This window comes from Alligator mississippiensis, chromosome 1 (genome assembly GCF_030867095.1).
Source record: "Alligator mississippiensis isolate rAllMis1 chromosome 1, rAllMis1, whole genome shotgun sequence".
NCBI classification, from domain to species: Eukaryota; Metazoa; Chordata; order Crocodylia; family Alligatoridae; genus Alligator; species Alligator mississippiensis.
This window is the reverse complement of record NC_081824.1, coordinates 306,035,155-306,057,699: the sequence shown is the minus strand read 5'-3', so window position 1 is coordinate 306,057,699 and position 22,545 is coordinate 306,035,155. Positions and strand designations below refer to the sequence as shown.

Here is a 22,545-nt window from a genome sequence, read left to right as displayed (position 1 = left end):
GCTGTTACGGTCTTTCTGAGTGCAAAAGAATTGCTGTATTATTTTTCAGTAGTAAAAACTAGGAGCAGGCCTTTTTGGAAAGGTACTTAGAGTCTATCAAGGGGTACCTTGCATTTTTGAGCAATACCTTGTGTTGCCCCATGATTCCTTTAACCAGAGACCCCCAAGGATGGACACAGCCCCTTGTCCGATTTGGTATCAAGTGAACTTTATTAGTAACCCCTAGGCTTATTACAAGATATTTATCCTTGCAATATGACCTGGCAAGCGTCTCAGGCGTTACAACAGCAACCTTCGGCAGTACCTGCCTCAGATCCTCTGCTGGGTGTGTGGGATTTTAGTTTCTGGATTCCTCACTGTTTGAACAAGAACTCCAAGGTTGCTCCAGTCTCTCTAGGGTGGGAACACAAACACATCCTGTCTCTTTGTTTGTCCACTACTTTTGTAACTTTCTCATCTCAAACTGTCCAATCCCCAAGTTTCTTACCTCATCTTTTTAGATCGGGTACTCCAATTCTATTCCATTTTTGGTTTCCTTTCCTTTTAGGGAAACTACTGTACCCGATTAGCCCACCATACCAATCGCAGCACTCACTTTTCCCAGTGCCTTATAAGGCACTCTGTACAATTTAATTGTTTAGATCCGGGAAGGCCTAAAGTTATGCTAAGAGTCTGAGCATAAGTCAGTTTGCCCATTACACCTTGAGTCTAACAAGGTCCCTTCCAATCCTAAACTTCTGTGAATATATGGAGGTTAAGAACCGCTGGCCTAGCTAAATAAGATATGTATAGGCTAGAGAGAGAACCCAAGTTCACTTCCCCAGATGTTGTGAAATGCACCCCCAGGGTTGTCACCCCCACTCTGAAATTTGTAGGTTGCTGGTTGGTCCCCAGGACCCCAGACAGGGCAGAGGCGGGTCTGGGCATGATAGGCTGGTACCCAGGCTCCTTCTGGAGTCATGTACCCACAGGCTTTATAGCATACCACTTCATTTTCCTTCCTTCAAGCTCATGGCTGTGAAGAGAAGAGGGGTCAACCCAGTGTAACCCATGCACATGTACCCAACACAGGTTCCTAATTGGGATGGGGTTGAGGGGGAGCATCCCCTGTTAGAGCCCTGGAAGCTGCTTGGCCCCATGCTCAGCACCAGCACAAACCTGGCCCACCTGCTCTGAGGAGCTGGAGGATGGAGGGCTACAGGGCTTGGGACCTAGGGACGTGTCTTCAGTGGAGAGTTAACCAGAGTGTAACTAGCTTACCCACACCATCCTGCAAACACCTGCACTGTAGAGGCACATATTACTCATCCTGCACTTGGGACTAAATAATTGCATGCACAAATATAGACGGAGCATGACTGGCTAGGCTGCAGAAAGGCAGAGAAGAGTCTGGGGTTTGTAGTAGACCATAAACTTAATGCGAGCCAACAGTGTGCTTTTCTTGCAAAAAAGGCCCAACAGTATGCTGGCCTGTATTAACAGGAGTGTCACTTACAAATCAAGGGAAGAGATTCTTTTGCTCAATTCAGGACTGATGACGTCTCACCTGGAGTACTGTGTGCAGTCTTGGGGTCCACGCCTGAAGGATGTGGCTCTGGAGGCGCAGGTGAGGGAGCTCCGGGAGGAGGTTAGCAGGCTGAGGGGGATCAGGGAGGCGGAGGATGAAATTGACAGTTATTTCCTTTCCCTGCAGGCCCAGGCACCCATGGAAGAAGCAGCCCGGGGAGTGCCCTCCGCAGCAGAGTGGCAGACGGTCACAGCCAGGACCGGAGCAGCTCGCAGCAAACCGGTATCAGCTTCTCCAGTCCGATTGGTGAACAGGTACGAGGCCCTGGCAACCCTGCAGGAGATGGAAGGGGAGGAGGAAACCCTTGGGCAAGAAGAAACACCACGTTCTTCACACTCCAAACAGATCAAGAGATCCACGAGGACCCAGAGGAGGAGGTGATGACTGCTCATCATAGGCGACTCCATCCTGAGAGGTACGGAAGGACCCATCTGTCGCCAGGACCCCTCGGCACGAGAGGTATGCTGCCTCCCTGGAGCAATGATTCGGGATGTGACGGAGGTAATCCAGGCCAGGATCAAGCCCACCAATTATTACCCCATGGTCCTAGTCCATGTGGGTACTAATGATGCGGCCAGGAGAACCCCCGATCACCTGATGGCAGACTACAGTGCTCTGGGTGGCGTGCTGAAGGAGTTCGGTGCACAGGTGGTTTTCTCTTCCATCCTACCAGTGACCGGACGGGGAAGACGGCAGGAGAACTGCATCAGAGAGACCAACTGGCGGCTTCGGCAGTGGTGTCTCGAGGCAGGCTTCGGCTTCCTGGACCATGACCCGCACATCACGACGAGGGACATGCTCAGCTGGGATGGGCTTCACCTGTCCCCCAAAGGTAAGCGTGTGTTTTCTTCTAGGTTGGCGGATCTCCTCCGGCGGGCTTTAAACTAGGCTCGTCGGGGGGAGGGGAGTACGAGGGCAGGGGAAGCTGTGGACCACCAAACCATGTGGCACCCACAAGGACAGCCCAGCTTGAAGAAGGAGAACATTGGGAACCTGAAAGCCATGGGGAGGCCAGCACAACAGAACAGGTAAGGAACAAGAAGGTAAGAAACAATGGGCCCCATGGGACTGGGAGCAGGGGGGCAGCAAAGGCGCCAGTCGCAGGGCTCAAGTGCCTATATACTAATGCTAGGAGCATGGGGAACAAGCAGGATGAACTAGCGCTCCTGCTTGCACTAAACACCTATGACTTAGTGGGGCTAACAGAAACCTGGTGGGATTCATCCCATGACTGGGCGGTACATATTGAGGGCTATAGATTGTATAGAAAGGACAGGTCGGGGAAGAAAGGGGGGGGGTTGCACTTTATGTCAGTGAGCAATATACATCAACCCTCATCAAGACAGAATCTGAGGTTGAGGAAGTAGAAGGATTGTGGGTTAGGCTACATGGGGGGCAGGGAGAAAGGGATTTGGTGGTAGGGGTCTGCTACAGACCCCCACACCAAGGGGAAGAAATAGATGCGGGGCTCCTGAGGCAACTCTCGGAGACCATAAAAGCTAAAGAGGCGGTCATGGGGGACCTAAACTACCCGGACATCTGCTGGGAGACGCAGACAGCAAGGTCCCATCGCTCACGCAGGTTTCTAACCTGTGTACAGGACCTCCACCTGACACAGGAGGTGCATGGTGCCACTAGGGGGAATGCCATACTGGATCTGGTATTGGCAACAGGGGATGACGTGATAGGGGACCTCCAGATCGGTAGCCATTTGGGAGACAGTGATCACCTAATAATAGAATTCAACATAAGACGACGAGCGGGTAAGGTAACTAGTAGGGTGAAAGTGCTAGACTTTAGGAAAGCTGATCTCATTGCACTCAGGCGATTAGTCAAGGAAGCACTGCAGAGTAGGAGTTTTGAAGGGATGGGAGCCCAAGAAGGGTGGCTGTGCCTAAAGGAAATGATCCTTCGGGCACAAAGCAAGACGATCCCCGAGCGAGGCAAAAGAGGGAAAGGGGCCAGGAGGCTTCCCTGGCTGACCAGAGAAATCCAGGGCAGCCTAAGGGCCAAAAGGGGAGCACATAAAAAGTGGAAACAGGGTGAGATCACTAAAGATGAATATACCTCCTCTGCTCATGCTTGTAGGGAGGCAGTTAGGCGGGCCAAAGCTACCATGGAGCTGAGGATGGCAACCCAAGTAAAAGACAACAAGAAATTGTTTTATAGATATATATTGGGAGTAAAAGGAAGGCCCAGGGAGGAATAGGATCACTGCTAAATGGGCAGAAACAATTGGTGACAGATAGGAGGGACAAGGCTGAACTCCTCAACGAGTTCTTTGCCTCAGTGTTCCTAAGTGAGGGGCACGACAAGTCTCTCACTGGGGTTGTAGAGAGGCAGCAGCAAGGCGCCAGACTTCCATACGTAGATCCTGAGGTGGTGCAGAGTCATTTGGAAGAACTGGATGCCTTTAAATCGGCAGGCCCAGATGGGCTCCATCCGAGGGTGCTGAAGGCACTGGCCGACATCATTGCAGACCCACTGGCAGGAATATTCGAACACTCATGGCGCACGGGCCAAGTCCCGGAGGACTGGAAAAGGGCTAATGTGGTCCCCATTTTCAAAAAGGGGAGGAAGGAGGACCCGAGCAACTATAGGCCAGTCAGTCTCACCTCCATCCTTGGTAAAGTCTTTGAAAAAATTATCAAGGCTCACATTTGTGAGAGCCCGGCAGGGCAAATTATGCTGAGGGGAAACCAGCACGGGTTTGTGGCGGGCAGATCGTGCCTGACCAATCTAGTCTCTTTCTATGACCAGGTTACGAAACGCCTGGACACAGGAGGAGGGGTGGATGTCGTATACTTAGAATTCAGGAAGGCCTTCGATACGGTATCCCACCCCATACTGGTGAACAAGCTAAGAGGCTGTGATGTGGATGACTGCACAGTCCGGTGGGTGGCGAATTGGCTGGAGGGTCGCACCCAGAGAGTTGTGGTGGATGGGTCGGTCTCGACCTGGAAGGGTGTGGGCAGTGGGGTCCCACAGGGCTCGGTCCTTGGACCGATACTTTTTAATGTCTTCATCAGCGACTTGGACGAGGGAGTCAAATGTACTCTGTCCAAGTTTGCAGATGACACAAAGCTATGGGGAGAAGTGGACACGCCGGAGGGCAGGGAACAGCTGCAGGCAGACCTGGATAGGTTGGACAAGTGGGCAGAAAACAACAGGATGCAGTTCAACAAGGAGAAATGCAGAGTGCTGCACCTAGGGAGGAAAAATGTCCAGCACACCTACAGCCTAGGGAATGACATACTGGGTGGCACAGAGGTGGAAAGGGATCTTGGAGTCCTAGTGGACTCCAAGATGAACATGAGCCGGCAGTGTGACGAAGCCATCAGAAAAGCCAATGGCACTTTATCGTGCATCAGCAGATGCATGACGAATAGGTCCAGGGAGGTGATACTTCCCCTCTATAGGGCGCTGGTCAGACCGCAGTTGGAGTACTGCGTGCAATTCTGGGTGCTGCACTTCAAGAAGGATGCGGATAACCTGGAGAGGGTCCAGAGAAGGGCAACTCGTATGGTCAAGGGCCTGCAGACCAAGCCCTACGAGGAGAGACTAGAGAAACTGGACCTTTTCAGCCTCCGCAAGAGAAGGTTGAGAGGCGACCTTGTGGCTGCCTATAAGTTCATCACGGGGGCACAGAAGGGAATTGGTGAGTATTTATTCACCAAGGCGCCCCCGGGGGTTACAAGAAACAATGGCCACAAGCTAGCAGAGAGCAGATTTAGACTGGACATTAGGAAGAACTTCTTCACAGTTCGAGTGGCCAAGGTCTGGAACGGGCTCCCAAGGGAGGTGGTGCTCTCCTCTACCCTGGGGGTCTTCAAGAGGAGGTTAGATGAGTATCTAGCTGGGGTCATCTAGACCCAGCACTCTTTCCTGCTTATGCAGGGGGTCGGACTCGATGATCTACTGAGGTCCCTTCCGACCCTAACATCTATGAATCTATGAATCTATGACAGTTTGGAAAGAAGCCAGCAGAGAACAACACAAATGAACAGGGGCCTGGGAAACAAGACTTAACAAGGAAAGGCTGTAAGACCTTGGGTTATTTAGTCTGTAGAGGAGAAGACAGGCAGGATTTGACAACAGTCTTCAAATATATGAAGGATGATTATGGATAGGACAGAAATGGGCTATTCATTGTGGCTGTAGGGGATAGGACTAAGAGCATTGACTGCAAGCCTCAGCAGGGGAAATTTAAGCTGGAGATTAGGAGGTGTTGTCTCTGGTCAGGCACGATGAAAACAGAGACTAGTACAATTGAATCTATTAAATAGTAACAAAGGGGCTGGGGACTTTGCTAGGCCTAAGGGCTGCTGACGCCCTAAGCAGGCTGGAGCTTCAGCAAAGCATCAGTGGCTGTAGAGAACGTCAGTAGCAGCATCAGGAACAGAGAGGTGAATTGAGATGGTCTTTGAAGTGTTGGTGGAACAGCAGGGCAGCAAAGGCTGTGTGTGTCAGTGTAGTTGCAGTGCGACACCTGGGTGGTCTAAAGTGTTTGAATACATGTTAGTTAGATTTGAGAGCAACAAATCAGAACCCGCTTTGTTACTTTACTTATTGGTTTGCGTATTGTGCTTTCCTCACTGGTTTACTTATTGTTTTGCATTTGTTTGCTTACTGTGTTTTGTTTATTGGTTTGCTTATTGTTTGGCTTATTGTGCTATGCTTACTGATTTGCTTATTGTTTTACTTGCTGTGTTTTACTTGTTGATTCACTTATTTTAGTTTATTGTTGTCGTCTGTGATAGTGGCCAGAGACTACTAGAAAATGAGCCCTGAAGTGAAGAAATTCGAGAAGTGGTTAACAGAGATAGTTGCACCACAGTTTTGGGATTGCCCCTTACAATCCTTTAAGTTTTGGCAGAAAGAAATGCTTAAGAAAAACATGCGTGCCTATGAACAATTTTGCAAGCAGTGGTTTGCATGGCTGGCTGTAAAAGGTTGTGTGTGAATGTTAAAACAAAGAAAAAGGCAGCACTTTTGGGTTTGGCAGCTGTAGCTCTGGCGCTGACAAAGGAGGTCACCCAAAACATAGAAAAGATTAAAATATTTGGAGACAGAACTCAAAAGAGCATTCAAGAAATAGGGAGTCTAAGAGAAAAGATTGTGTTATTGGAAGAGGAGCATAGCAAGCAGGCCCAGGAGATACAGTGCTTGAGAGAAAGGACCGAGTTGTTAGAGAACGAGAATAAGAACAGACTTGGGAGATAAGAGTTTTTGAGAGCAGAGGTAATCAGATTGCAGGGGACATGGTTAAAAGATGCATGCAGAATAGAAGTGTTTTTTAACCTGTTAATACAGTAAATTATAGCACTTCCAGCTCTTCTGTTCCTTCCTCCTGGTGCCAAGGCATGTGTCCAACACAAGTTCCTACTTTTAATTACATTGTAACCTAACACAGTGCAGATGGAAAGTATGGGAAAGTGTGTTTGTTGGGGGTAGGTGGTTTTGCCATAGACCCGAGATTCCTGGGGTCATAACAGAGTAAACCAAATTAGGAACCTGTGCCTTACACAAAACACACCATGCTCCTGGCCCTGCTGTCCTCCCCTGGGCCCTCCGGAGCAGGGCACGTGTGACCCAGAGCGGCAGCACACAGAGGGGCCACACAGGGAAGCTGCCTGCTGCTGCTGCAAGCTCCACGCTGCCCAGGTCACACTTCCCTGGTGCAACAGGGTTAGGGGGCAGGGGCTTTGGGTGGGGGGCAAGGGGCACAAGCAGGGAATCCTGCCATGTACCCCCTGCCCTTGTTTTGTTTTTCTGGCAAGCTGGCACTCCGGCACCTTCCAAGGTACAAATTGTGGGGGTTTTCAGCACTCTGGCCAAAAAACGTTGCCTACTGGTCAGTTATCTGCTTGATCCCTAACTTAGCCAGCTTATTAGAGATATCTCCATACTAATGCTTATTTCAGGTGTGCTTCCAAAAACCATTCCTTGTTGTGGTAGGGTTGGAGTGTTGTAGTCACGATGGTCCAGGAAATGTTGAGGGGCAAGGCTTTTTGTGATAAAGCAAGCACATCACGAGCCACTGCCAATATGAGGACAGCCACCCGACACCACTGGCCGGAAGCGAAACCAAGGGAATGGGCTGAACCCCTTCCACACAGGCCATTAACTGACAGACTTCTCATGTTTTTGACTATTCTCCACCCCAGCAATTGTACACTGAATGCTAAACCCATTGTCTAAGAATGCCTTGCCACCTTATAACTCTGTACTGATGTGGTTACTATGCACATGCCTCTTTTCCTAAATACCATGGCATGAACTTCTTAATCCCCTATACCCTAGGCGAACAAGGGCTGTATGAGAACATAGATGTCTTAGATTGCATTAACATATACCCGCTATATACTCATGTAGCTACCATGTGCAGGGTCCTATGTTTTACAACTCTACAACGGTTAAAAATAACCATGATTTTTAACATTTTCTAACAAATCTTTAAATCTTTTATTGGACCAACTGTGTTGGGGAAGCTGTTGGGCATCAGGTGACCTTCCTCAGGTCTAGAGCCAATATGAGATTGGAGATTCTAGAAAACAAGATTTAGGATGTCATCATTTCAAAGGTTAATTCAAGGTTTTTTATTTTAGTCTGCACAACACTAAGAGATGAGTGAAAACCTGAACTTCTGGATGTGCAGGAATGGTATTTTGAGTCTAATTATTGCAGAGAAGCTTGGCTAGCGTACCATATTAGTGTTTTAACAAATTTTCTCTTGCTCTCTCCTACTTTTGGTTTTAATTAAATTGCTGCATTGGGTACATTAGAAGCTTCCCTGAAAACACTTTTCACACAGATTCATCCATATTTCTCAGTCATCGGTTTTCCCTTGACATGCATGACTGCTTTAGAATTGTCAGTCTTCTTGGAGTAAGATTGCCTACAGCAAGAAGTTAGCAAGCTTCAGTGAGCAGGCGGGAGAAAGGGAGCAGTTGATGTATTATCTTATTAAGGATACCTTGCACTTTTCTTTGCCTCATGGTTTTTGATGGCAGCTGAACAACTTTTACACATGGCTCAAGCTTTATAGCAGGAACATTCTTAGTTGATGTCAGCATCCTGTTTATTATTCATCATTGTCCTTCAGTGTGATGTCTAATTATTATTATATCAGTCAATGTTACAGCTGTTGAGGGGTCTTGGCCTCCAATTATCTTTGCTGAAATGTTCCCTTTGCCACCCTGTTTCCTGGCATAAAGGTCTAGGTTCTCAGATGCAGCTGAGCAGTACACGGCATTGCCAAGCAAAGTGTTCACAATGGTGCCCTGGGAACTTTTTCCAGCTCAGATCTCAAATAGAAACAGTTCCTAACAGTAAACCATATCAGGTTGCACTGGCACATAGATGTCATTTTGACATCTAAGAATCCTCAGAATTTTGGGAAGCCCTTGTCAGGTCTTTTCTCCCTCCCACTTGAACTGGTGGCCAAGAGGAGCACAGTAAAAAAGCCATTGTATCGATTCTAAGCCACATGACGGTTCTCCTGTGTGAAACTATATACGCTCACTTCAAGGTTGCTTTGTCTTTCTATAGTACCGAGAGAACACGGCAGGATAGTGAAGGGATAAGATAAATATTTCAGTCTGGTCAAGTCCAAATAACATGCAGATTTGACCCCAGAAATTATGAATAATAAATCATTTCATAATGCCATGATAAAATATAGTCTTAGGCATAAGGCATTGAAAGTAATTTGATGGTAACTATTTTATTAGTAACTGTAATGAGAGCAGTATTGTCATGGATCAGCCCCTTTCAAAGCAGTAATGTCTCAGGACTCCCAAAAAAGTCTTGTCCAGGTTCTATCCTGAAGTTCCCCCAGTGGCATGGCTTCTGGAGTTGCAAACCTTTGGCTTCAAGACCCTGGCTCTTCTTTTTTGTGTATGACTTCTTTCCCTGGCTGTGTAGCCACCTCAGAAAGCTCCTTCTTTGCTCATCTGCCTCTTAAATAAATAAATAAAGCACTGAGGTCCCAAACAGTAGGTCAGATACTTCTGCTTCAAACAAAGAGCTTTTATTGTGCTACTTTAGTACCCCCTGTCCTCCCTAGGACTCCTGCTTCCTCTCTTTCCAGGTTCCTCAGCACTTCCGTGCTTTTCCTCAAGCCCAGTGTGCTACAGTGCCAAAATATAACAAAACTATAGTAGGTAACCCAGAAACCAGCTCACCCAATAAAATGAAATATAGTGTTATCAGGAAGCAATCTAGGAGATGTTTCTAGGGCTTGCTGCTAGGCTTAGGCTGTTATCTTCCCCTTTTCTGGATATTCTTCTACAATGAAACTATGTCCAGTAAAAGGTGCCCACTAATCCCTCCAAAGCATTCCCAACAAGAATTCCAGTCTACTTTGGTCACAAACATAATCTGTAAAAAATAAGTATTATATTTTAGGACACTATTACAAATTGCGTGCACATGTGTAATGTATACAGCACTTTTATCAAGTTATCTACTGGAATCACTGGGCTTGATTTCCCATTTATGTTAGTGTAAATCAAGAATAAGTCACAAAAGACAAAATCATGACAGAAGGATAAGGCCTATTAAAGCCAGATCTCAGTTTCAAGCTTGTGGATCTTGTCTAAGTGACAAGGTTAGCTGCACCTCTGTCTCCGAGTGCATCATCATCTCTTGGGCTTTGTACCTTTATTTCTTATTCCACTCTTGGAAGTATACACTTGGATGTACATACTACCCTGTGTATTAACCATTCCTACGCAGGAGTTTGACTAAATTTGGATACCTACATCTCTCCCTTTTGAGAGTCTGTGATGAATGGCATTCAGCAGCAAATCATCATTCTGAAAAACAAAAGCTGTTTGTAGACATTAAAGAAAAAAACACAGTTAGTCCTCAGCATGTATAGATAGGGCGCTTCAGCAGGGCTTTTTGGTGCTTCTATCTAAATCTGATTTGCTCAGTCTTGTCACCGAAAGCGGTCTATAGCTGTGGCCAAACACAAATGCACGGCTGCAGACAGCTTCAAAATGTCCGATTGGGTGAAAATCTGATCCCTCATTGCATGAGGTATCAGATAAAGATATTTAAAAATGTAGCATCTTCTGTAACTTGCATCTGCAGAGCTCCCAGCCTGTTGCTGTTTTCAGAATGGGAGGGGGAAAGGCAACAGTGGGAGTTCAGTCTGGGTATTTTTAGCTGTCCCTGGAAAGCGGGACAGGTTTATTGGAGCCCTCCCCTGATGTGGGGGGAGGCTCCAATTCACCAGTCCCACCTTTCAGCACTGGCTGGGGAGCCCCAAGGATGAGCTTCCTCTGCCGCCTTTCTCCTTCCCATTCTGAAAACAGGGAGCACTGGCAGAGAGCCTGGCTGTTGCTGTGGAAACCTGGCTGCAGGCTCCTAACCAGCACTAAATTCCTCTTCCCCCTCTAACAATGAACTTCTTTTTGGTCTGGGATAATCTTGTAACTCAGAATGCTTTGCAGAAATTGTTCTGAGTTACAGTTGGGAGCTGCATTTCTGTCTGCACACTTCTGTCTGCACCCTGAATGATCAGAAACTGGCTCAACTCTGTAACATAACAGATGTTCAGTGCACATAAACTGCTTTCAAAATGGCCAAACCAGTTTAAAATAAACCTGGATGTATGTAGTATCAGACTTAACTGGTTTAGATTAAATCAGTTTATTGAATTTCTGTCCCAGATCCTCTCCAGATTCAAGTTAACTCACAGTCCCCCGGCATCCCAGGATACTTTGCACCTCCCTACAAACCACTTCCTCACAGGGTGGGCAGGCTAGCCTTGGCCTTAGCTGTCTGCTCCAGCTGAGAAGGGAGGCATGCTCTAGCGCACCCCAGCTTCTGTCCTGGGCCACTGCAGGCATGTGGCTACATTTGCAGAATCAAAAGTGAATGTCTGTTCACTTGCTTATCCGTTCAATCTACCCAATTTGGACTAATCTGGGAAGACTGAATTGATTCAGCCTTGGACTTTTTGACTCTCTGCTTATAGGTTTGCTGGGATAGAAGTAAAATTTTCAAAGACAATAATTTGGTCATTGTTCCTGCAAAGAAGTGGCTGTTCTTGAGTCATTCTTCCCCTCCACCCCCCCACCCACTTGGAAAAGACCCCTTCTAAACAAAAACAACATAGTCATAACATAGCAGGTTTAGTAACAGTGATTCAACAGTGAGGCCAGTTTATAGCATTCACAAATTATTATACAGTATCTCCTAATTCATCACAGTTTTCTTGTAATGATAGTATAGATTTAAAGAAGCAGATTTTTCCTTAACAAAGATTTTATTATTCCTTCTCCACAGCACCTAGCTAACTAGAACCTTCCCCAATCACTTTCTACTCATTTTTAAAGAAACTCTACAAATATCCTTAGAGAAGCATGATATTTTTCATATGATAGAAACGTTTTTACACAAATTGAACTTGGCCCTTGTTACTGCCCTCAAGTGCATGGCAGAAGGGTTAAATAACGAAACATGCAGAATCTTGTAACATTTTGGTTTCTTTGGAGTTTATTTTGAGGTGCAGAATAAAGTAAAAGAAAATAGAGGATGTGCTGATGAAATGAGAAAAAACAATCAAAGGTTCAGCTATTCAAACAAACAAAGACAAGCGACTTGCAAAATCACTTGCTTAGAGAAAAGGGTCACCAGAGAGAAGATCCTTCAAGAATGATTGCAACAGAAATAGAAGAGGCAAGATAACTGAAAAAATATGAGAGGCCCTGAAGATAAAGTACCTATCTCATTGATTTTGGTTTTACCTAAAACTTTAAAGTGTTTTTTTCAGAGTCAGCAGACTTTGCTCTTACAGCTCTTAATGTTTTCCAATTAAAAAACAAAACAAAACTACTTTTAATACAGATATATCAATGTACAGAAAAGTAAAATAGGTTTTGCATTTAGAGTATCATAATTGCAACTCCATTTCAAAATATTTTTTAAAAACTATACTTAATTTTAAAAGGCTAATGTACAGCTTTTACAAAACAAATAACACGTGGCGTTGGTCTCCTGCTTCTCAGTGCAGTCAGGGTTATCAGGTAAAACTTCACACATCATGTGCTACTGTTGACAAAAGAGAGATCAGATGACAATGGCAAATATGAGTCAGAAGGTTGCTAGAACATAAAAAAGTGCTGATCACATGGATCAGCTAAGCTTGAGTGGTTTGGGGGTCATTGGAACTCAGAAGTTCTTGCTTATTTGGGCCTCAGAGCAAAAATATATTTTTAAAAAAGGTTACTAATACATAATATGTATACACACCCTCAGCATTGCCAAACCCAAGAGTTCAAAAATCACAAGTCAGGTATTTCAGAATCATGGTATTTATTATTATTAATAGTAGTAGTAATAAATTTTGCATTCGTTTTTATCCTGATAGTTCCTGATTCCGTAGAGTACGCATAGCCAGAAACTGGGCTTTAAGTTAACCAGCAAATATCAGGAGATGTGATAAAATGGCCAGAGCTGCTAACCATACTCTAAGAGCTCTAAGCTATTATGTTGCATTTCTTAAAGAAAATATCTATCTGCACTCTAAAGAGTTTGTATAGTACCTACCTAACACAATGGCATTTTGGTCCATGTTAGCAGCCGGAGGTACCACCACAAAAATAGTAAATAATAGTAGTGAGTAATCAAAGATGTGGTGAAGTGTGAGCTTGTCATTTGAGGTCAGTGACCTTGAGAATGGGCAAGTCCTTTCAATCCTAAATTGCATTATATTTTGTGATATGAAAATATTTCAGCCCAAATGCAATGGCTTGATCCATGTCTCAGTTCTTTCCCAATCAGTCTTATATTGTTCGCCTCCCTTCATTATCTGAGTACTTCACAGTCTTTAACATATTTATTCATCCTCATATCATCTCCCAAGTAACAAAGTGCAATTAAGCCTGTTTTACAAGTGAGAAGCAGAAATGAACAGATAGAATGCAAAGATACTGAGTCACCCCCTAAAGCAGGGGTGGGCAATTATTTGGCCCTTGGATCACATAGGGAATTTTGCTGAGCTGTCATGGGCTGGGTCAGTACCCTCCCCCTCCCCCTCCCCCTCCCCCGGTGCAACAACTCATCAAAACTCCCTACTTGGGACGAGGCCATGGGTGGGCAGGAAGCAGTGTTCAGGAGTGGGATTGGCAGGCGAGGTCAGGATCATGGGGCATAGTCATGGGGCAGTGACAGCACAGGGCCAGGACCAGAGCAGAGTTGCGATCTGCTGCCCACATATCCCTGCAACAGGCACTGGATCTGTGGGCAGGGGCTTGCAGAAAGTGGATCATGGCTCTGCCCCAGGCCATGGCCTCACACTGTCACTTAGAGCTCCAGATGCAGCTCCCAGTATGTTCGCCTGCATGTAGCTCCCAGTACAGTCCCAGCTGGTTTTTATGGAGACCACAGGATACAGGGGCAGTGACAGTGTGGGGCTGGGGCCAGGGCAGAGCCATGGTGCACTCCCTGCATGTCCCTGCCTTGGTCCTGTGCTGTCACCACCCCGTAATCTCAGGATCTCCATGGAGACCAGGCAGGGGATGTGGCCAGGAAGATGGAATGGGGACATGGGTAGAACCAAGGTGCCTGCCGTGGGCCGAACAACATCCCTTGGCAGGCTGGATTTGGCTTGCTGGCCGGATTTTGCACACCCCTGCCCAAAGTGAAGGTAGGCACCTTCTTTTCAAAAATGCCTAACTAGGCTCGGTATCTAATTCCTGTTTGATTGCAAGAGAAGTTAGGTACCTACTTTTGAACATTCCCCTGAGTACCTATAAGCATCTTCTGGTGTCTTAATCCTGGAAATTTAGTTCTAAAGGGTATGTGTACATCACCTCTGTGCTGCATGCAGTCATTCAGTACAGAAGTACACTCTGTCCTGCTCCTGCTCTGTGGAGGCCACCTTGTGAAAATGAGGCAATGTAGCTGATTTTTGGTGGATGCCTGACACTTCTCTTAGGCTCTGTCTCAAGCATGCCTACTGAAATTCACTGGGCATGTCTACACATGCATTAATGCGCCATAATTATGGCACATTAAGTTTAGTATCTGTAATAAAAGATACTAAACTTAATGTACCATAATCACTGCTACTGTGCAGTAGCGCCAGCACATTTTTTACGTGATGATAATGTGCAGTAGACTAATTCTACTGCGCATTAGCACGTTAGCATGGCTTTCGCTGTGATGCATTAATGCGCAGTAGAATTAGTCTACCGTGCTTCTAGCGTCTTCTGTAGATGTGCCCACTGAGGATTGCCCGGGGGGGGGGGGAGGGGGGGGGGCTACATTGCTTCAGTTTTAGGATTTGTCACACTGAGTAGAAGTAAACAGATATGATATGCTTCACAATCCTGGTTCTGGGCATGACATGGAGGTGATATGATATGCCCTTAATGACTTGCCCAGAAGCCTGTGCCAGAGCTGTGAACTTATCTCAGGTCTCCTGAGTCTCAGCACTGCAATTCACATACTCTTGTGCCTCTTCGCTTAACATTTTTCCCCCCTATCAGCAACACTTTATTATGGGAATAAAAAAATAAGTAGCATGCCTTTGTAAAAATATTTGGTTGCTTTATAGAGAATTCTCCTGACTAAGTGAGCATCACCCAATTAATTAGGATGTATGGTGTACGTGCTTGCCTTTACCACAGAGGGTGCGTCTACACGTTCATTAATGTGTCATAATTGTGGTACATTAAGTTTAGTTCCTGTAATGCCAGGTGCTAACTTCATGAGCCGAACTTGGCACTACTGCACATTAGTGCAAATGAATGGTTATTTTTTTTGTGATGCTACTGTGCATTAGACTAAATCTGCTGTGCATTATTGCATTAGCATGGGCTTTGCCTGCTGTGCTAATGTGCAGTAGAATTAGTCTTCTGCTCATTAAGCATCTTATGTAGACATGTCTAGAGAATACTAAACGAATATGTAGGACATTAATTCAACAGACATGATTCTGGATGTTTACTCAGGAAGTTTTAGAAAGATTTAGGACTAGTTTAAAGGTGAATTAAAAGACTATAAAACGTGATCATGCACGCATTTCTCAAAGGGTAATTTGAGAAATTTTGGTACAAAGTTAAAAAAAAAAAAAAAAGGAAATGAGGGGTCAGTTATGCTTCTATTAAAGTCAAGGGCAAAACTCCAGTTATTTTAAATGGATTCAAGATAAAACCTAAATTATCAAGAATCTATGAAGCATCTACTTCATTTTTCTGTGGGTACCTAATAAAAATGGAAACATAGGGGTAAACTTCCCAGTATCACTAGTTATCAGTAACAAATGGATTGTAAACAGCTTAAAATGAATGGGTATGTTTTCAGAGTAGACCACAATTAATTAACTCTTTACATGCATTGGGAATTTTGAATATTGAGCTAATGTAATGTATTTTGAAAATTTTCTCTTAAAAGGCAAATTTAAATTTCTTTTCTTAGTGTAGCTGCTCCCTATTCTGCTCTTAGATTTTTCCATGATTTTACTCTTAGGTACAAATACTTAACAATATAAAATTGTTAAGAAAGAATACTGACACAACCATAATGTTCCTTTCATGCAAAAGCACAAACTGTGAGTTGCACAAGTTGGCCTCATGAGAAACATTTATCTAAAGAATTTGAATAAGGGCAGATGCACTCTCACCCCTCAGCAGCCTGAGTCCCAGTCAGGACAATCAAAGGTAACATTGCCTCATGATGATAGTACCTTTGTTTGCTCAGTGAATCATAGGGCATTCTCTACTTCATGGAACTTCAGGTTAGCTAACCATCTTTCCAGGACTAAAAAAAATTTAATCCAAAAGGAAGATGCTTTTCAATTTGAGGAACCTACTCAGCACTGTAGTTTTAAGAAAGAATGGCCAACACCTGCTGCGACACTTCCAGTAAGTAATAATTTCTGAATAACTGAATTCTTTAGACAAATGATTGTGTCAGGAAAAGACTTCTTTTAGGGTTTTTAGTACCCTTTTGCTGTCCATTTTTAGGCAGCAGACTGTAATTCTGTGTTTTTATCCTCTTCCTTTTTAATCTTTTTGGAATCATGTTATATTATCTGCAGATGTTTAACTACACATTGAAATATTTGCTTCTGTTTCAGTTCAGTGGGTGCTGTAAGTGCCATAAGTTATAATAAGCACTCAACTACATAACTGAACAGTTTAAGAGATTCTTTTATCTATGGACAAACACACAAAAAAACCCCTTCTTTTCCTGGGAATATGGTGATTCTTATCGTCAATGTTCTGCTCTCCTTATATTACAATCCATGCATGCATAAAGAGCATAATACCAGAGACAAGATTAACCACGCCATTCTGACAGCTGTGTCTTGCCTTGTTTCAGCAATTTAGACTTGGCATTCCCTATGGCTTCTAAAAAGTATTTACATCACAATATTTCATGGTACTGTCTTTATTTCTTGTCAGATCATGAGAATCAAGGTAAAATTAATCATGTAGGACCGGGGTAGGCAATGTTTTTCAACCAGAGTGCCGAAAAAACCACAATGTCTACCTTGGAAGGTGCCAGAGTGCTGGTGTGCCAGAAAAACAAAATGGGGGGGGGGGGGGTACATGCAGCATGCACTGCATATTAGTATATTTAATAATCATAAATGTTGCCTTTGTTGTTGTGTATTCCTTTTGTTGAGCATGTTGCAATGACAGAGAGAGAAAAAAGAGACAAGAGAAAGGGGAGTGAGAGAGAGAGAAAAAGAAAGAAAAAGGAGAGCAGAGAGAGAACCAGACACACGCACATGCACACAGAGAACCATGTGCAGAAACACAGAGAACCAGAACACACCCAGAACAGAGACATGCACACAAACATCTGGAACTAGACACATGTGTGTGCACACAGACAAACAGAACCAGACAGAGGCAGACAAACACACAGAACCAGATGCGCAGGTGCATGGAGCCGGGCTCCTGGGCCACTGGACAAAGTCCGACCCAACAATGCCCTGGTCCTGCCAGAGCCCCTGTGCTTCCCCAGGGAGCCAGCCCCCAGGCTGCAGTGCGGCTGGCCAAGGCCCTGGCCCAGAGCCTGCCCATCAGCCCAACCACCCACCCGCCCCACACAGCTAAGTCCACAAAAGGTGCAGTGCTCCTGGCAAGGGGCATCCAGCCTCATCCTGGTGGGGGGCTGGGCTCAGAATGGGTAGGAGTCAGGTGGGCTCAGCTGCAAGCCCTTCTGCAAGCAGCCTGGGCTCTCTGGTTGGCAGCAGCTACCAGAGCCTGGCCGGCTGCAGCCAGGAGGCTGCAAATAGCTGCACCAGGCTCTGGTATCAGCTCCATACCGGTGGATACACGTGTGCCTTGGAGCGGATGGTGGGGATAGGGCCTGAGGCAGCACAGACCTGCTGCTGTCTGCTCTGAGGTACACGTGCAGTCAACGCCAGCATGGAGCTGATGCCGGAGCTGTGGAGCCCGGCGCAGCTGTTTGCAGCCTGCCCACTGCCTTCTGCAGCTGCCCAGAGCTCAGGCTGGCTACAAACAGCTGCGCCAGGCTCCGGAGCCCAGTCATCAGCTCTGTGTTAGCAGCGGGGAAGAGGCCGAATTGCACTGCCTCAGGCTGCTCCCCCACTGTCCGCTCCGAGGCGTGTGTGCACCTGCTGGTATGGAGCTAATGCTGGAGCCCAGAGCAGGTGTATGCAGCCTCCTAGCTGCAACTGGCCCAGGCTCTGGGTAGCTACTGCCAACCATGGAGCCCGGTCTGCTTGCAGCAGGGCTGGCAGCTGCCCAGCTGCCTGCTGGGAGCAGCCCAGGCTTCATAACTGGCAGCAGCTGCCTAGAGCCCAGGCTGGCGGTGGCGTGCCGAGCAAAATGGCCTTGTGTGCTGTGTTCAGCACACGTACCGGGGGTTGCTGACCCCTGATGTAGGACTTGATCCTGCATTATTGAGATTTATAGGCATTTTCACATTGAAGTAACTTGGTGCATCTACATGTGCATTAGGGTGCTTTTCCTAATGTGCATTACATTTAGTACCTCCAGTGTAAAGTACTAAACAAATGCGCATTAGGCTGCCTTATGGTGCAGTAACAAATGCACATGGTTTTTAAGTGGCGCTTAATAAACAGTAGCTTATTTTACTGAACATTAGCGTAATAGCATGGTTTTTTACGTGGTGCTTTAATGTGCAGTAAAATAGGCTATTGCACATTAAAGCGCACATGTAGACATGCCCACTGGGAACAGGATCAGACCTTAACAGAATAAGCAACACATGTAAAAAAACTGCATGCAAGAGTTATACATTCACACAAATCCGAATAAGCCATAAACAACTTTTTCATCTGTCTTCTGTTTTCTTTACACCAGTTTGAAAGTGTTTCCTGAGCTCTTAGTTTTATTTTCCTTTGTCTGAAGACAACTGCAGCACTCAGGCTCAACCTGCTATTTCTTATATGAGTTTTCTACTTGCGTATCTGGCAATTAATAAAACCTTCATTTGCTTAGGAAGCTTGACATAGAAGTTGATATAAAAGATGACCACCGTTGACCAGGTGTCAAACATGGTCTCGTAACTTAAATAGGCTCTTAGTGTAATATTTATATTTAGCTGTTTAGCAAATCACATTTTTAGCTATAGCTACCCTTCAAATCGAAATGCGTAGACCATGTCAAGAAAATTACCTTTATCTCAAGAAATCAGTATCTGCTGTGATCACTAATATCTAACTAAATAATGATTCATACTTCAGCAGCCTATGATAATGATATAAATAATAACCTGTGGGAAACTGCCTTAACTTTTCAGGAAAAAAAAGAGGAAAAAATCCAATCTGGCTTCCATTTCATTGAGTTCCATTTTAACTTTCCTTCTAAGCTATTTAATTGCTGAGTTTTCCCTGTTTGAAAAGAAATTGATACCACTGACTGATACCACATAGCTCCAGGGGGTAAAAATGAAGGCCTTGATGTGGCATGCCACACTAAACTCCAGAGACTGGGCTCATGCATCTGTCAGAGCCCCGGCAGTGTGTCTGACGAGGGGTATCTTGGCCCAGCCAAAATCCCTTTTTTTTCCTGTTTTCATTTTGGCATGGCTGACACCATTTGGGCCATACTGCATAAAAAGCCAGTCTCACTGCAGGCTTGCATAGTATGTTTGGGACTGAGCATGAGGCTGGCCTGTAAAAGAGGGGAGTTTGTGGCTGCCTGTGGCCTCTTCCACCTGGGCACAGGGCCTTTTCACAGGACACTAATTTTTGTTTTTGTTTTTTCTTCCTTTCCTCCACCAAAGGGTGCAGGGTGGGTAGCAGGGGATTACTAGTGATTAGTGCGCTCAGGCTTTAGATGGCAGAGGTCCAGCCCCAGTTCTGTGACTTTGAGGCCTCTATGATAAACTAGGAAGCATTAGGGTGTGAGCTCAAGGCTAGTTGTGGGTCCTCGGCTCTCAGCTAGCCAGAGTGGCAGCCACATAAAATTTTTGTTTTCCCACTGCCACATGCCAAGGTCAGGTGGGTTCCAAAGCTCACCTGGCCAGTGCCACAGCTCCAGGATGCAAAGATGCAAGGCTTGGTGTGGCATGCCAAAACCCCCAGATTCTGGGCCCATGTGTCAGTCAGAGCCCTGGCAATGTTTCTGAGGAGGGGTGTCTCAGCCTGGCCAAAATCCTTTTATTTTCTGCTTTCATTTTGAGGCAGTCAAGACCATTTAGGCTCTACTGCATAAGAAGCCATCCCCGCTTCAGGCTTGCATAGTATGTTGGGGTTGAGCATGAGGCTGGCCAGTAAAAGAGAGGAGTTTGTGGCTACCTGTGGCCTCTTTTGCCTGTACACAGGGCCTTTTAACAGGGCATTTAGGATTATTTTAATTGTTCCTTGGTCAAATGCATCAGTTTGAATCTTTTATTTGCACCCCTGTAGAGCAAGATACAGTCCAGATCTAAGTGTTACCATACCCTGAATAGTTCTATACTTTGGGCTTTTTTGATTATGCAGTGTGCAATCAAGTTATACTCATATTGGAAGCCATAGGATATAAAATCAGATTCAGAGATTCTAATCATATTTAGGAGAGTGTTACCATGGTGATTAATATAGTAAATTGTAATATGTTGTGTCTGTGTGACAGTGGAAGTCATTTAAACTAATTAGCACAGACCATCAAGATTATCCATCTGGGTCAAATGAGGCTAGTGAAAAAGATATAGTTGCTTGTTCTTTAGTTTAATTAAGAGTACAAATTAATGCCAAATGATGAAGAGCATATTTTTGTCATTATTTTGACACAGGCCTGGAAAACCAACTCAAACTAATGTGCATCTGAAAGGTCGTGACCTTCTAACTCTGCAAAATTACACAGCAGAAGAAATAAAGTATTTGCTATGGGTGGCATCAGATTTGAAACAAAGAATAAAGCACAAGGGAGAGGTATTCAGTGTCTTCAGCTAATATCCATTTACTGCCAATTAGATTATTCATACTGGCAAAACAGCTATTGCCATGAAATAAAATGTGAATTAACAACTATACTGGCTGGTCCTAAAATTTCATTTAACCCCTTATCAGCAAATATTTATGTCTTTCAGTTAGAAATGCAGAGTCCTTTGGATATAAGAGGGTAGCTTGCTAATGACAAGAGCAGACATTTTTGCACAACATGTATAACTTTGTTACTGACTGTTTCTATTGTTTTTAGTTTGGTTATGTTGCACAAAATATCTATATGATTTGCAATGCAATTCTGTAAGTATTATGGGATCAAGATAAAATCAGAGATATCTTTAAAGCTAGTCCAAACCAAACCAAACCAAACAATGCAGTTGATTTTTGTCCTTAGAACTATATCTTTCTCTCAAACTCTTTCCTGTGGTAATAACTGATTTGTAGGGCAAGGGACTAAAACTAGGACAGTGATTGCTGTTTTTAACTCGCTGTAGCCGGTAAGCAAATAAGTGAATGTATCATAACTAATCACATATGATTGAAAGACTTTTCAAACCCCCAATTCCTGTTTCTTCAGTATTTACCTTTGATGCAAGGAAAATCTTTAGCCATGATTTTTGAAAAAAGAAGTACAAGAACTAGACTATCCACAGAAACAGGTAAGTCCAGACTAAAACAGATGCAGAGTGAATTTGTCCATAATTATGAATTATGTTCTTTGCAATTTCAGCTCATAAGAAGTTTAAAGGTGGAGAGCAGAAAGAATGAATATCTGAGAAGAATGATTGTTAACTAGAAAGTTAGGTCAATGTCTTATTGTACTGTATCTCACACTGTGGCAGGAATCCCAAGGCAGAATTGATCTAAGTTACATGGTTTTCTGTAAGTGGCATAGGTTAGATTGGTAGTGAACAAAACACACGTTTGCCCTTTGGTGGTGGTGGAGGGAAATAATGCAGGTTGTCTGCACTGGCCAAGGCCAGAAGGTTGGGGGAGCTCCTGTACACCTCCTAGTATGCTCTGTGGGCTCCTCAGGTTGCTGGAGACTGCCAAGTGCACCCAAGCATCTAGGCCACCTTTGATTGGCTATTGTGCATGGGTGAGCATTTCCTCCCAGCCTGCTGCTGTCCTGCAGCTGACAGATGCCGGTGTCTGACAGACAACATGGCAAGGGGAGGAGGGAATGCTTGCCTGTGCCTGGCAGCCTGCTTAGGCTTCATGATGGTGCACCTCCTCGCGGGAGTTCTTTTGGGCTCAGTGTCAGGTCTTTGTGTACGTCATGAAATGCTTCATGATGGGGTTTATGCAGGGACACAGATGCCTGCCTTCCCTCCTACACTGCCCGCCTGTGGCTGACAGTTGGCTGGAGGCAGGAGGTAGGGCTGTGGAAAGGGTCTGTGCTGACTTGGCTCTATGAAAGCTCAGGGGCAGGGCCCACTGGGCTCTTGGCTGGAGCAGCCAAGTGTGGGATGAGTGCTAGTGCACCTCCCTGAAACGGGGGGAGGAGGTAGGTGCGGCCTGCAAAGGAGCTTGGGATGCCAGTGGACAGTGACCTAACTTAACTAGATAGGGGAACTGGTCCTGA

The 22,545-nt window shown here is 45.2% G+C and overlaps 1 protein-coding gene across 2 annotated transcripts in view; it reads left to right on the top strand.

Moving 5' to 3' along the window:
• The window catches only part of OTC (ornithine transcarbamylase), a 72,619-nt gene that overhangs the window by 390 nt on the left and 49,684 nt on the right, over positions 1-22,545 (top strand). Inside the window, 5 exon segments of one of the 2 annotated variants that reach the window (NM_001287307.1) lie at positions 1,694-1,821; positions 1,913-2,026; positions 2,241-2,595; positions 20,807-20,945; positions 21,538-21,619. In NM_001287307.1, coding sequence (NP_001274236.1) covers positions 2,510-2,595; positions 20,807-20,945; positions 21,538-21,619 — 307 coding nt within the window. In that variant the 5' untranslated portion in view covers positions 1,694-1,821; positions 1,913-2,026; positions 2,241-2,509. 2 annotated transcript variants of the gene reach the window in all.